Consider the following 16376-nt stretch of genomic DNA (forward strand, 5'->3'; position numbering starts at 1 on the left):
AAGCTCTTTAGTTGTATAAAATTATAAATATGAACATTTAAATATTGATATATAGACGTAGACCAACTGCCATTAAAAGTAACAGAAGAAGAAGAAGAAGTGAAGTACTATAGACCAAAAGCTGGACATCATGCTGAGATCCATAGAAATTCTGGAACAAATGAGAAAGAGAGTAATTGAGAACTATCAGTCTTGAAAAGGTTATAAAGCCATTTCTAAATCTTCTAAAGCGAACTACATTGAGAGCCATTATCCAGAACTATCGAAAACATGGAAGAGCGGTGAACCTTCCCAGGAGTTGCCCTGGCCGACCCAAATTACCCCAAGTGCACAGCGACGACTCATCCAAGAGGTCACAAATGACCCCACAACAACATCCAAAGAACTGCAGGCCTCACTTGCCTCGATTAAGGTCAGTTTTAATGACCTCGCCATTAGAAAGACACTGGGCAAAAATGTCCTGTGTGGTAACGTCCCAAGTGTGTGATGCTCTGGGGCTGTTTTGCTGCTTCAGGACCTGGAAGACTTGAGACTTGCTGTGAGACACGGAACCATGAATTCTGCTGTCTACCAAGAAGGTGTCCAGCCATCTGTTTGTGACTTCAAGCTGAAGTGAACCTGGGTTCTGCAGCAGGACAATGATCCAAAGCACCAGCAAGTCCACCTGTGAATGACAATTATTTTAGCGTCCTTTAAGTCCTGACCTGAATTCTATTTAGATGCAGTGGCAGGAACTTAATATGCTACTTAAGATCCATGAGATCCATGCTCGTAAACAGGCCGGATTGCTGCCACGGGCTAATGTCCATCTGTTGTCCCACTTTTGCACATGACACGTACTCAGTCATACCCCAAGCATGCATCAACACAGGCAAGGCGTGTGACGTGTCTTGCCCAAGGACACAATTTGCGGTATGTCCCGACTGGAGCTTTAAACTACCAAACTTCAGATTGTCAACAATAATTACCAACATTTCTAACTGCAGGATAATAGTATAATGGAGAGTAATAACCCACAATTTAACAGACAATGAGGGTAGAGAGTGTTTGATACAAGCGTAATAATCTGATGCTTATTTGCACAAATATCAGTACTTGGACAAAGTTGGACCTCTTAATAGTTTCTTTTGGTCTGGATCTTTATCTAATATGATTGTAGTCTCAAAATTGCTATCAAGTATTGTGCATTTTAGTATCAATATTGACCTTTTTGGTTTTGTAGCAACACAAAAGTATAGACGTCATTTGAAAGTGTCACACTTTATTAATGCTTTTTATTTCAGATATTTCTTCCCGTGTAATCGCTGGTTAGCTGTGGATGAGGATGATGGGCAGATTGCCAGAGAACTGGTGCCAGTGGACGAGGCCTTTATGTGGAAAGACGACGACGACGAGGAGGGGGGCGGCGCCAAACTGGGACTCGAACAGAAATGTAAAAACATTTGAAAACTTTGTGCCGGGGGAGGATAAAGAAAAGCTTTTCAAGTATTAATCAGAACAGTTCTGAGACATGCAGATGCAGTGCCGTGTGTGAGTGGGGAGATAAAAGGATTAGAAGACTGACATTTTGAAATTGTCTTGCAGCCATGTCAACTACATACACCTTGAAAATAAAAACTGGAGACAAGAAGTATGCTGGGACAGATGCCAACGTCTTTGCAATTCTTTTCGGTGAAAACGACGATACAGGTAACTATGGCTGCTCAAGCTGTTTATTTGAGCTATTTTGAGCACTTTTCACCATTTATACATCAGTATTTCTTGTTATGAATTGTTAATTATTTATGGCAGCGGTGCTATTTTTTTTTCTCACTCTGAAAACTATGGATAGAAAAATATTATTTGAAAGAATTATTAATGCAGTCAAAAGTGAATGAATAGTCATATTTACAGAATGTTGTATGTAGATTATTATCACTTATTTCTAATATTTAGTGATTTATGTTTAAAAGCCACTGTAGATGTTTTGCTCCAGGTTTGAATAGGCAGAGCGAGCGCCCTTATTGATCACAACAGAATTGAATTTATTGTTTTTTATCTTATGATTACTCCAGCTCTTCAGGTAATATTCAGCAGCTTGCTAGGCTCATTGTAATTCTAGTGGTGAAGGTGTGCAAGCCTTTGTTTCGTTTGTTATTCTGATCACAGGTATTATCAACCTTAAAGCCTGTAAGAACTACAAGAACAAGTTTGAGCAGGGGATGATCAATGAGTTCACCGTGGAGGCAGTGGACTTAGGCGACCTGGAAAAGATGCGAATTGGTCATGACAATTCAGGTAACAAGCCCAAAAATAAGCCATTTTTTGGGAGTACAGCACAGTAAAGCACTTTAACTGTGGTAACTAAAAGAGCCCTTTTGGCCATTACGTGACAATTTTACTTTCATGCTAGTATAAAAAAAAGACCTTTTTGTATCAAGAATAAAAAGACTAAGGAGTGCTGAATGGGTGCAATCTTTTTTCTACACACAAACACTGAATTGGATGAAAAGGATGCTTCTTGACTCTGTGAATGCCTTTTTTGTCTTTTGGGAATATTTAACTAACATTTTGCTACTTGTTTTTACCCAAAAAGACAGATGTTTTCTCTTATCAAAAAGAACTGTCTCACAATGGACAAATTTCACCGTTACAAAAGAATACCACGAAAACAGCTACAGCGGAATACAAATGGAGCATTAGAGAAAAGATACATAACTATTGAGATTTGCCTGGGCTGCCATATTGATTGTCTTGTTGTAGCCTATTATAAGACTTGTAGTAATATAATAGTAATATGATGATTCCTAATATGAATATAGTAAATTACAAAAAAAATTGTTTTGTATTTTCTTGAAGCACAGTTACAGAGTGCCTTTTCCATTGTTATCTCAGTTACCATGCAATTTCCATCCTGTTATCGTGCTATTACTGTGCTGTTAAGGGTAAAAGCACCTTCTACCAGGGATTCATCTGTATTCTGTCCTTGCAGGAGGATCATCTGGTTGGTTCTTGGACTGGGTAGAGATTGACGCGCCATCTCAAGGTCAGAGACTGCGGTTCCCCTGTGGCCGCTGGTTGGACAAGGGGGAGGACGATGGGGCCATAGTACGAGATCTGTTTCCTGCAGAGTTACAGACAGACTACTATACACCATGTGAGTCAGGAGTCTACTTTAGCAGAATAATGATCAAAAGTACAAGCAACTTTAAAATAAAAACGGTTTTATATTTGAATATGTGCATGCCAGAGGCTCAATCTAAATGTAAATGGTGCTGACTGCTGTATTCTTTGCTATAACTAGATTATAAGCCTGAATTTAATTTAAAAAAGGATTTACTAACATTCATATATTTTGTGTAGCCCAACAAATTGTAGTAAAATAGTAGAAACGTCTTGCTTTAAGGATGTCATATGAGATTTGGACTTCTAGAATTGGTCAGAGATGCAAAGTAGAAGATTGGTAAAAGAACACAACATAAACCTGAAATTTAAGATGAAACTTACAAATAGATCTTTTAAAAGTGAATGTTTTGTATGTAATATCAAAGCACACATATTGTGCAAAATTAACTTTTGTTAACCATTTTATGATGCTGTTACCTCATCAGAAACATACCAGAAGTTGTATTTTGCGTCATCAATCAATCTAACTTTATTTATTTAAAGCACTTTTCATACAAAAATATTAACACATGGTGCTTTACAGTGCATTAAAAACAGTTCCACATGCGCCACCCAACCACCCCACATCCGCCTGACCCACGCAGTAAAAACATCCTGTCAACAGACAGAGAGCAGCGAGCAACACACACACACACACACACACCCATACACTCACACACACACACACACACACACACACCCATACACTCACACACACACACACACACAAACAAACACACACACACACACACACACCCATACACTCACACACACACACACAAACACACACACACACACACAAACACACACACACACACACACAAACACACACACACACAAACACACACACACACACCCATACACTCACACACACACACACACACACACACAAACACACACACACACACAAACACACACACACACACCCATACACACACACACACAAACACACTCACACACACACACACACACACACCCATACACACACACACCCATACACTCACACACACACACACACACAAACAAACACACACACACACACACACACCCATACACTCACACACACACACACAAACACACACACACACACACAAACACACACACACACACACACAAACACACACACACACAAACACACACACACACACCCATACACACACACACACACACACACACAAACACACACACACACACAAACACACACACACACACCCATACACTCACACACACACACACACACACACACACCCATACACTCACACACACACACACACACAAACAAACACACACACACACACACACACCCATACACTCACACACACACACACAAACACACACACACACACACAAACACACACACACACACACACAAACACACACACACACAAACACACACACACACACCCATACACTCACACACACACACACACACACACACAAACACACACACACACACAAACACACACACACACACCCATACACACACACACACAAACACACTCACACACACACACACACACACACCCATACACACACACACACACACAAACACACACACACACCCATGCACACACACACACACACACACACACACTCACACACAAACACACACACACACCCATGCACACACACACACACACACACACACACAAACACACACACACACACACACACACAAACACACATACACACACACACACATACACACACACACACACACACACACACACACACACACATGTGCCATAAACCACACCTGGATTCATTCTTTGCATTCCTGCAGTCAGTCACCTTGCCTTATGGCTGTATTATATATTTTTTCATTATTCATTCCAGCAAGCTAAGCGAAGTTTTAGTTGTTGACGTGCATTTTCCAAATGTAGATTATTTGAAGTTAAAAAACATGAAAAACAAATGCCAAGAAGACCAAATGCATATTTGAAAGCCGAATAAATGCACAATAATGCATGACATGTCCACTTTACTGAAGTAATAAGTAATGCATCACTTATGCACCATTTATTTCTAACCTTAAACTGTTTTTTGTCTCTTATCAGTCGTACCTTATGAAATTAAAATCTTCACCAGTGATGTGTTCACGGCTGGGACGGATGCGGACGTCTTCATTGCATTTTACGGACAGAAGGGGGTGAGCACACAGCAGAAGCACCTGTGTGTCAACAAAAGAGAACGCCGCCTCTACTTCGAGAGGGGAGCCGAGGACATGTTTATTGTGGAGGTATGCGCCCGGATTTGGAGAAAAATCCTTTAAGACGCCAGCTGCAGCTCTGTAAATAATGTGTAAATATTGTGCCGTCTTTTCACAGTTGGAGGATGTTGGCGATGTCATAGAAAAGATCAGAATAGGACATGACAACAAAGGCACCAACCCGGGGTGGCATCTGGACAGAGTTGAAATCCGAAGACAGCTGCGGAAAGGGAAGGTAGATAGTCACATGTACAAAAGAATATATTTGAAGATCCTATATTGACTACTGTATTTTGTGATTTTCATGTAGCCACATAAAAAATATATAGAGTTATATGCACAAGCGGCAAACCCATCACAAAACCAGCACATTAGGTGACATCCTCCTGCTAAAGTGGTCCAGACCAAGTTAGAAGATTGCCCCAGTGGCAGTGGTTGAAGGATGGATTAAACGTAGAGAATGACTTTACCTCACAAGGGATTTATAAAATATACCTTACCTTAAATCTTCCTGCCAGGAAGACCTGATCAAACCTTGCTCAGGACCTAGAGACAGGTCCCCAAACTGCACTACTGGAACAGAACGCCTCATCATATTTTTGACTAATTTTACACATATGAGGCGTCTCTCGTCCAGACACTTGGACTATAATCTGGGGATAATCTTGGTTGTGCTCTTTTGTGTTTCAAAGTCCACATAGTTTTACATTTATCATTCTCATAATTTCAGCCCTCAATCTACTATCTCACTGCAGCTCATCTCTTGCAATATGTTTTTTTAAATATATTTATGTATGAGGGACAATACACATAAAAACACAAAATAGAAATATGATTGTACCTGGTTATAGCTGCAGTCCCTGTACAGTTTACAGTAATATTAAATATATTTGCCTCAAAAATACAATATGTGCCATTACAGTATATGCACATTATTTGTTGCATATACTTGATTTCTTTCCCATGTTTGACCATCCCTAGACGTGAACGCGCTATCTGCCTCTGCCTCTGTAGTACTTGGTTGGTAGATTGCTGGGAATACCAGGGGGAGCAGTGCAAACTGTCAGTCACCTCCAGTGATAAGTGCACTGATGTATAAATGAGAGTGAATGCAGGAAAACGGATGGAAATTTGCCTGTGTGTTTATAGGATGTATCTCATGTGTGTGAAAATATGTCATATGTTCATTAGCATGTACCATCCTGACCAAATAAACACACTAAATATTACACCCACAATAATCAATCACAGTTCAACTTTCAAGCTACCAGCTACTACTTTTAGCCTCATTTAGACTGCTTCACATAAACACTTTGTTCCTAGAAGTCTGAAATGTAATGTAATGTCATTCACAATGCCTCTTTTAAGTGTTCTTCCTCTGTTCATTTAAAAACTATGCATATTTTATCATGTTATTTGTGACAGTGTTAAGCAAATGCATCCGAGCCTGGTTTGGACATTTGTTTGTGTTAAATTACAGGGTTCGGAGACAACCATTTTTCCCTGTGAGAGCTGGCTGGCTAAATCTGAGGATGATGGAGAGACCGTGAGAGAGCTAGTGCCGTCTGACATCATCACAGAAAAACTGCTCAGAGACGGAAAACTGAAAACGACAGAGACCGAGGTGGAGGACGCTTTGGAGAGTATGTCCATCTTTATACCTTACTTTCATCTTCCAATCCATAGATACAGTACATCTGCTCTGCTTTTGATCCTTGTCACTGCAAATAAGATTTTCCAGCAATAAAACCTTCCACCTTTCCAGAACAAATAACAAAACTATTTTTGCTGCTGTTGTTTTCCCCCAGCTCATTCTTACAAAGTGTCAGTACGAACTGGAGACATGTTTGGAGCTGGAACTGATGCCAACGTTTTTCTTACAATCTACGGAGACTTGGGAGACACAGGAGAGCGCAAACTGGCCAAATCTGAGACCAACAAGAACAAGTTTGAGCGAGGAGAGGTACAGTAGAAACAAATTATTATCATTATCATCATCATTTCAATATATTTATCACTTGAGTAAAAAATAATACGATTCTGGACCGGCACTAAATAAATGACTGTATACCATATTTTTAGCCTAATTGATCTTTTACTCAAAAACAAACCTGATGCACAGAGGACAAACTGGGAACGACACATGGGCACACAGAGAAAAAAGCAGCTTTGAAAAAATATTGGTGCCAAACATAGGCTACATTTTCAATATTTATCTGGGAAACCTCTCCAATTTCACTCACACCGCTTTGGAACCGATATATTGCCCATCCCTAACAATATTTAGTTTTTCATTGTTAATTGCTATGGCACTGTGCACATTTTTCAAAAGATTCTTCACAAAAAATGTCAAATGATGTTGGCAGAAACATCTAAGATGTCATAAATCCTGGTAGTCAGAATCAACGCTGCAGTAGCTCTGTTCCAACAGTCATTTTGTGTCACTCTGGATCTCAGGTGGACAAGTTCACAATTGAAGCCGTAGACCTGGGCCAAGTGTTCAAGATCCTGATCCGCCACGACGACTCCGGGGTCGGGGCCGACTGGTACTTGGATCAGGTGGAGGTGGACGATGTGGAAATAGAGGAAGTCTACATGTTTCTGTGTGAACGCTGGCTGTCCAAGAAGAGAGAGGATAAACAAATTGCACGCACCTTCTTCGTCAAGGTTTGTACAGTTGTAAATAGGGATAAAAAGTCACATCTTGTTATATTTTCGTCATTCCCTCGATAACGGATATACTTTCCAATCAATCAAAAATGTGCCTGTAAATGTCTTGGTTGAAGTGCACAAAACGGACTGTTCAATGAATTACTGTAATCTGATCATAGACATCATGATCAATAGTTTTTTGGTCTTCTCCCTTCTTAATGTATAACTACACTTTCAATAACCTTAAAAAAACATGAACAAAGACTTCATAATGTACAAATTGTTTATTAAGAATGAATCAGGCTTAGTAACTACTTGATTACAATTGAGATTTTTCAGCAATATAAACATCTGAACTGAATAAATTGTATGTAAGAGAAAGATAATGTCATACTGTGAAACATTCCAGGCAAAGCAATAGCATTTCTATGGAGACAAACGGGGGACAGAAGAGTTCCATAGTACATTTTATAGTAATAATGGACTCAGACTTAATGATGGACTCAGACTTGATCAGCAGCTTTTTACCATCTAAAAAACATTGCCAAAATCAAAAATATAGTGTCAAAACCAGTTTTGGAGAGACTTATCCATGCGTTTGTCTCCAGTAGATTAGACTACTGTAATGGCCTGCTCACTGGACTGTTTAAACGAGCTGCAGTTCATCCAGAACGCTGCTGCTCTGGTCCTGACAAGAACCAGGTATGATCACATTAGTCCTGTTCTCAGGTCTCTGCACTGGCTCCTGTGGCTCAGAGAAGAGACTTTAAAGCAGCTCTGCTTGTGACAAGTCTCTCCATGGCCTAGCACCAAAGTACATCTCGGATATGTTAATGCCATATGAACCATCTCGACCTCTGAGGACCTCAGGGACCGGCCTCCTGCTGGTGCCCAGAGTCAGGACTAAACATGGACCGGCCTCCTGCTGGTGCCAGAGTCAGGACTAAACATGGACCGGCCTCCTGCTGGTGCCAGAGTCAGGACTAAACATGGACCGGCCTCCTGCTGGTGCCAGAGTCAGGACTAAACATGGACCGGCCTCCTGCTGGTGCCAGAGTCAGGACTAAACATGGAGCGGCCTCCTGCTGGTGCCAGAGTCAGGACTAAACATGGACCGGCCTCCTGCTGGTGCCAGAGTCAGGACTAAACATGGACCGGCCTCCTGCTGGTGCCAGAGTCAGGACTAAACATGGACCGGCCTCCTGCTGGTGCCAGAGTCAGGACTAAACATGGACCGGCCTCCTGCAGGTGCCCAGAGTCAGGAATAAACATGGACCGGCCTCCTGCTGGTGCCAGAGTCAGGACTAAACATTGACCGGCCTCCTGCTGGTGCCAGAGTCAGGACTAAACATGGACCGGCCTCCTGCTGGTGCCAGAGTCAGGACTAAACATGAACCGGCCTCCTGCTGGTGCCAGAGTCAGGACTAAACATGGACCGTCCTCCTGCTGGTGCCAGAGTCAGGACTAAACATGGACCGGCCTCTTGCTGGTGCCAGAGTCAGGACTAAACATGGACCGGCCTCCTGCTGGTGCCAGAGTCAGGACTAAACATGGACCGGCCTCCTGCTGGTGCCAGAGTCAGGACTAAACATGGAGCGGCCTCCTGCTGGTGCCAGAGTCAGGACTAAACATGGAGCGGCCTCCTGCTGGTGCCAGAGTCAGGACTAAACATGGACCGGCCTCCTGCTGGTGCCAGAGTCAGGACTAAACATGGGGAATCTGCGTTTCAGTTTTATGCAGCTAAAATCTGGAACATTCTTCCTGAAGATGTGAGACAGGCTTCTACTCTGACAATGTTCAAATCTAAGCTAAAAACAGTTTTGTTTAGCTGTGCACGTCTTACATTTTTTTGTGCTGTAATTTCTTTGTGATTTTAATGCATTTTTCCTGCTGTGTAAAGCAATTTGAATTGCCTTGTGTGTGAAATGTGCTCTACAAATAAACTTGCCTTGTTCTTTTGTGTTTCTCATTCAGGGCTATGAAGGTGAACGAAACACTGATCCAAACACAAAGAAATTAGCCCAGGCCAAATTAGGGCTGGATCGAAACGCCAACAAGAAGGAGAAGAAGAAAAAGAAGAAGAAAACGGCAATGGTTGAAGAAGGACCAAGTAAGTAGAACAGTTTGATTGGAGCTGGAATCAAACTGCAGACTCAGATTTAATATATGCAATCTGAAAATACCCATAACCATATTTTCAAGGAAGTCAAGTATGTACAGAAAAAGCGTATTTACTATAGGACAGGGGTTCTCAAACTGTGGTGTGTGTACGATGCAGGCTCCTTCAGGTGGAACAGATCCCTACTTGGTGTGAAAATATTGAGAACCACTCACTTGTTTCCCCCTCATATTGATCAATCACTATTTTCATATAAATAATAAACTGTATTTCCAGATCATGAATAAGTCACACGTTTAATCAGTGTCGTTAAATACAAATTTCAAGTCAAATTTCTTCCTCCAAAATCCAAAGTTTCAAAAAAGCTTTCTCTGACAGAGGATTGGCTGTTGCCCTTACAATTAAAAACACTCAAACCTACAATTAGAAAGTGCATCTCAAGTTTGATTCAGTTTTTAATCACTTGCCCAGCCTTAATTCACTAGTGTTTTTCTGTTCCCAGTTATTCCATACCACTTCACCTTGTCCACCAGCTCCGAGCGAGACTCCAGCACCACAGCCCGAGTTTATGTCATCATTCTGGGTCCGAACGACACTGAGACGGAGCGACTGTGGCTGGACCTGCCCGAGGGGAAGACCTGCTTCGCTCCCGGCTCCATGGAGCATTTTGTCTGCTACGGCAACGACGTGGGAGAGATCAAGCGCGTTGAAGTGAGAATCTGTCAAACTGATGACTATTTCCACACACGCTCTCGTCATCACATTTTTAAAAATCATCTCAGTAGAAATGTATTTTGACAGTCTTTGAGTATGTTGAATCAGATATGGCTACATTTCCTGTTTCTATTCAGCAGTATTTAAAGGGCCTGTACCTGATTTCATTTATTCTAGTGCGGTTTACATCATGTATTGTTTGGTAAAAGCAACAAAATGAGAAATAGATTGAAACGTTACAATAAAATCTATGCATTTTACAACAAATTGAGTTCGGCATAAACAAAGACAGAAGCTGGGTCACCTCTATTTGTCCAATCAGGCACATTTATGGGGAAAAACAACTTCTCAACACTATTCCAGATACTTGATTCTTTCTGCATTATTAAGCTTGTTTCTTCGTTGTTTGGTGTGATATGTCAGAGTGGCAGAAAGGACTAAGTGGGTGGAGCTAACGGTTCAGAGTAAAACATGTTCCTGACACATGGTTCCAAATCATTTACAGGCCTTTTACTACTACTTTAAAGGTGCGTTTTGAACAAACAGTAGAAAGGAAAGCTTCATGGACCTCCTCAGAGTATTCCAAGTAGCTAGCCTCCAGGCCTTCATCAAAAGTACTCAAAAGGCACCTATAAACATGAAGCAGAAACGTGTGGATTGGTCCCTGCCCTGCATCTGAAACCACGACATCAAATTGTAGAGTGACACAAACCGTGGATACATTTGAATCAGGCGTGTGTAAATCCTGTGTTGCATTGCCTCATCTCTCCGTCTCTCTCTCTCTGCCGCTCTGTTTTAGCTCGGCCACAACGGTCTCACTCCGGAGAGCTGCTGGCTGGTGGATGAGCTGGCGGTTGCCGTGCCAACCAAAGGTATCAAGTACATCTTTGCGTGTAAGTGCTGGCTGGCCAAAGACAGGGGAGACGGACTGACTGGCAGACTCTTCAACGTGTTGGACTCCACCACCATCAACATCACCCGCAAAGTGAGTGACTCCCAAAAACCCTCAGCGAATGTACACGGAGTAAAGAGTGTTATTCTTTATTTTACAGGCCGGACTCTCCTTGACCTTAAATGCATTAAATATATCATGTGACCTTTCATATCAAGATATTTGGATGTAAATTAATGTCTATCACGTGGATATTTGGTGGAGGAGACACAGTATATTTATTTAGGGTCCACATAAAAAAAGATGTAGGTGTTAAAATACTGGTAAAGGTATTCCCACATTTTTTTTTAAATAAATAAATAAAGATAAAAATAAAGATTTAAAATATTAAAAAATACAAATACAAAGTCATAATACAATATATATATATATATATATATATAAATATATATATAAATATATATATATATATATATATAAATAAAATAAAATGAAATAAATAAATAAAATGGATTTAAAAAAAGAAATTAAACCAATTGACCAATACTCAGACCGTTGTAGATTGGTAGATGATTAAATAAATACAAATTTAGATTTGTCGTAGACATTTAATCGCTATGAAATTTCTGTTTGGTTCTGATGGTTTTGATACTTGTTTCAGCAGTAATTTGCAGCTGGGTATCATTTTCTTTCCCTCATTCCTGAGCCCCCCATGTAAGACTATTTGATCTGCTTTTTGACAGTGACTTCTCTCCCTGCTCTGGTTTGTAGGTGGTGTATTCAGCCACAGTTGTCACAGGTGACACTCAGGGTGCAGGGACAGATACCAACATCTTTCTGAGTGTGTACGGAGCCAACGGCTGCACAGAAGAAATGCTGCTGCCCAAAAATGGAGACAGGTTTGTTGTCCAATAAGTATTTTTCATGTCTCGGTGCAGAATCCTGATTTAGATGTGCACTGTGCCTGGAATCTTCCACAGTATGGCATTAAGCTAATCTATCTAGCATTTGATCAATTACAGGAGTTTTATTCATCCGAAAACTTTTTTGCGTCACAGTCTTATCTGCATAAAGTTTAATGCTTTACTGCTAAACATTCTAAACAAAGCAATAACATCTCGCATTGAGAAGTCGGATGATTTTTGTCTGTATGTCTATTTGGTTTAAATGTATGAGTGTGTTTTTTTGTACGTTGCACCTCCTTTTTGTTGTTTTTTTGTTACTTTTTTGTTTTGTTCTGCTTATGTTAAATATGCATTGTGCACATTTCATGTAAAATACTTTCTATAAAGGTTTGAAAGAGACCAGGAAGACCCATTTAGCCTGGAAATCGATGACATTGCTCCTCTGAAGAAGATTCGAGTTCGGATAGATGGCACTGGCAGTCGCCCTGATTGGTTTCTTGATAAGGTAAGTTTGCAAAGCGAATATTTGTTTGTTTGTAATATTCCTATTTACATCCCTGCGTCGTACACATTTCAGATTATGCTAAAAAACCTAACTACTGATGAGGTGTATGAGTTCACATATCAGAACTGGTTATCAAAGACAAAAGGACCAAAGAGGACCAAGGTGTGTGAGCTGCCCGCAACCGTGGATGACGAGGAGATGGTGGAAAGCACAACGTACACGATTCAAGTCCAAACCAGTGACGTCGGAGGTTTGTTACAAAGAATTTACCGCATATATATCTGCCAGTGTTTCCCCCAGTCCTATTTAGCGTAGCGGGCCGATACGCCCTCCTTATACTGAATCAATCAAAACCCGCGACGCTGCCCTTAATGTATCAGCTGTGCGTAGTGTAGTTAGCGTCATATTCACAGATTCGGACTTCCGAGGTCAGTCAAGCGACTACAATCTTGTTTTTAAAAATCAGATGCGTATTTTGGGGCGCAGCGAATTACACAGCTCCGAATGTGCAGCCGGAGCCGAGAAGAGAACTTAGAGACCGTCATCAAAAAATAAAGATATGAATACTGAAAAATAATAAATCATAAATCATAAATACACCATGATGGACACCACAGCCACCTTTAATTTTTCCATATGAAGCTTTAGTTGTGTTTTATTTATGGAATATGATGTAATATGAAAATTAAATCTTCAATAGCTTTTTTAATATTTGATGTAGGGTCACCAAATTCACAGCACTTATCAATAATGGTAATATTTATCTACTACAACCTTTCTTTTACCCATCAGAAGCCTACATGTTTTTTTATGATGAAATATGATGAAGAATGGATACCAATCTTCAATAACTTTTTTATTATTGGATGTAGGGTCACCAAATTCACAGCACTTGTCAATAATTGAAATATAAATACCTTTTACTGCCTTGTTGCACTACCCACCACAAATATAGCATGTAAATAAATACATTGTTTTTGCTAAAGTTATATTATTCTTTATTTCTCTTTTAAGGAGTAGCTATGTGCCCTTTTTTAAATCCCATTACGCCCTTCTGAAATCCTGGGGGAAAGACTGACCTGCCTAATACATGAAAAGCATTTAGTCAATTGAATAGATGGATAATACATTTTCTGATATTGCAGGGGCTGGGACGGACTGCAACGTGTTCTTAATACTATTTGGGGAGTATGGAGACACGGGGACACTACCTCTGAAAGAAAGCACCAACAGGAACAAGTTTGAGCGTAAAGGCAAAGATGTGTTCAAATTTCCAGAAATGCTCAGTCTGGGAGAGCTGTCCAAGGTCCGGGTGTGGCACGACAACAAGGGTGAGAAACGACAAATCTCTGTGGTGATGATTTTGGCTTTATATTTTTTACTCTTAACCCTTCTAGGAAGCCCTTTCAAAATAAGTGTGAGTGAGTGAGTTAATTTGCAAAAACACATATGTCAGATAATATGTTTATATGTTATATTGTCTAGTTTTCCCTAGTTTGACCATTTTTGGTGAAGTTGTATAAATGTATAATTGTACATACATAGAGGTTATTTTACAACAGTTACCTAGCAACCATACTACATAATGTGATCCTTCTGTCCCGGCCAATGAGCAGGTTTTTTACTTTTCTGTATATTTATAAACAGGCCCTGCTCCAGGCTGGCACCTGGAGTACGTGGATGTAAAAGATGAGAGTATGGACCAAACCTTCAGGTTCCCCTGTGACCGCTGGCTGGCCAAGAACGAAGATGACGGACAGATAATGAGGGAGCTGGCATGTGCCAACAACGACTCCATCGACCTCAGCGACAAAACCAGTGAGGACAAGAGGAATCAATTTACTGTTGGAAAACATTCTCTAAAAAATGTTATATTGTGATAATATAATATAACGGTAATAATTATGAAAACAATTGTCTTTACTTACAGAATATCAAATTGCCACAACAACTGCAAACACAGACGATGCCTCGACCACAGAAAATGCCTGGGTTGTGCTGGAAGGCAGAAAAGCTCGTTCCAAAGAGTTTGTGCTGGAGAATAAGAAGAAGAAGTTCTTATGGTGAGTCTTAAGAGAGTCTACGTGCAGCATTTGTGGTGAAGGTTTTTACTGGGGCTTGCATAATCTCCTCTCCTCCACGTCTTGTTTTTCTCTCCTCTTTAATCTTGTCTCACTTTCAGTTTTCCCAGTCTAGGTTCTCAGGAGAACTAATCCCACGAGACGTAAAAGAAAAACTCCCTTAAAGCAGGGCTTTTAATTATTTAGGTGCTAACTTTCTGCTGTTTACAGTGGTGCCACGGACACATTTGAGTTTTCATCCAAACATGTCGGAGAAATTGCTGGCATCTGTCTGGGCCACATAACGAAAGATGGCAAGAAGCCCAAGAGTGCGAGCTTCTGGCATGTAATGGAAGTAGAAGTAACAGAGAAGGAGCTTGGAAACAAGTGAGTATTCATACATCATTTTAAACTGTGTGAGTGAGTGCAAAGACGAGCCTTAACGGCGTCTGTTCTGGTCAGGTATTTCTTCCGCTGTGACGCACAAGTTCCCCTTGCAGCCAAAAAGGATCAGTTCTTGACATTTGAGTGTTACAAATCAGTGGAAAGCTTCGCCAGCAAAGTCCGTAACCTGGTGCCTGTCAAGTATGAGATCATTGTGATCACGGGGGATGTGAAAGGCGCCGGGACAGACGCCAACGTCTTCATCACGCTCTACGGTGTCAACGGCGACTCAGGCAAGCGCCATCTCCGCCAGAAGTTCCGCAACCTTTTCGAGCAAGGCCAAACGGACCGCTTTGTGGTGGAGATGCTGGACCTCGGGGAGTTACTGCGGATCAAAGTGGAGCACGACAACAAAGGCCCGAGCTGCGGCTGGTACTTAGAGTGTGTGGAGGTGACCAACACGGCCAACTCTGTAACCACCATCTTCATGTGTGGCAAGTGGCTGGACACCAAGAAGGCAGACGGACACATCCAGAGAGTGCTGTACCCCAGATATTAGCAACAATGCACTAATATGATATACTGTACAGGGGTTTTATAAGCATCTATGTTTTTTTATTACACAAGGGAACCTTCATGAGTGCCAACTTTTCCGTCAATTATACTGTATGAGTGGATTTGTCATTTTACTTTAGGAAAAAAAGCCAATGACATTCAAACTTTCTACAAAAATAGGAAATTAAACACATTTTGACTCTTCCATCTGTCCAGATTTTTATTTGTTACATCAAC

The 16376-nt window shown here is 40.9% G+C and overlaps 1 protein-coding gene across 1 annotated transcript in view; it reads left to right on the plus strand.

Moving 5' to 3' along the window:
* Positions 1-16343, plus strand: part of loxhd1b (lipoxygenase homology PLAT domains 1b) — a 38340-nt gene extending 21997 nt beyond the window's left edge. Inside the window, exons 23-42 of the mRNA XM_072433930.1 lie at positions 1284-1432; positions 1585-1689; positions 2149-2277; positions 2972-3136; positions 5202-5383; positions 5472-5588; positions 6834-6996; positions 7162-7316; positions 7811-8020; positions 9980-10115; positions 10627-10835; positions 11638-11823; positions 12502-12629; positions 13023-13140; positions 13213-13390; positions 14286-14471; positions 14788-14958; positions 15071-15203; positions 15432-15587; positions 15663-16343. Of these exons, the coding sequence (XP_072290031.1) occupies positions 1284-1432; positions 1585-1689; positions 2149-2277; positions 2972-3136; positions 5202-5383; positions 5472-5588; positions 6834-6996; positions 7162-7316; positions 7811-8020; positions 9980-10115; positions 10627-10835; positions 11638-11823; positions 12502-12629; positions 13023-13140; positions 13213-13390; positions 14286-14471; positions 14788-14958; positions 15071-15203; positions 15432-15587; positions 15663-16143 (3457 nt within the window). The 3' untranslated portion in view covers positions 16144-16343. The remainder of the gene's footprint in view (positions 1-1283; positions 1433-1584; positions 1690-2148; positions 2278-2971; positions 3137-5201; positions 5384-5471; positions 5589-6833; positions 6997-7161; positions 7317-7810; positions 8021-9979; positions 10116-10626; positions 10836-11637; positions 11824-12501; positions 12630-13022; positions 13141-13212; positions 13391-14285; positions 14472-14787; positions 14959-15070; positions 15204-15431; positions 15588-15662) is intronic.
* Positions 16344-16376: the final 33 nt, after the last annotated feature.

The sequence above is a fragment of the Eucyclogobius newberryi genome, unplaced genomic scaffold, assembly GCF_026437365.1.
Source record: "Eucyclogobius newberryi isolate DKJ021-1_F unplaced genomic scaffold, fEucNew1.0.hap1 SCAF_6, whole genome shotgun sequence".
In the NCBI taxonomy this organism is placed as follows: Eukaryota; Metazoa; Chordata; class Actinopteri; order Gobiiformes; family Gobiidae; genus Eucyclogobius; species Eucyclogobius newberryi.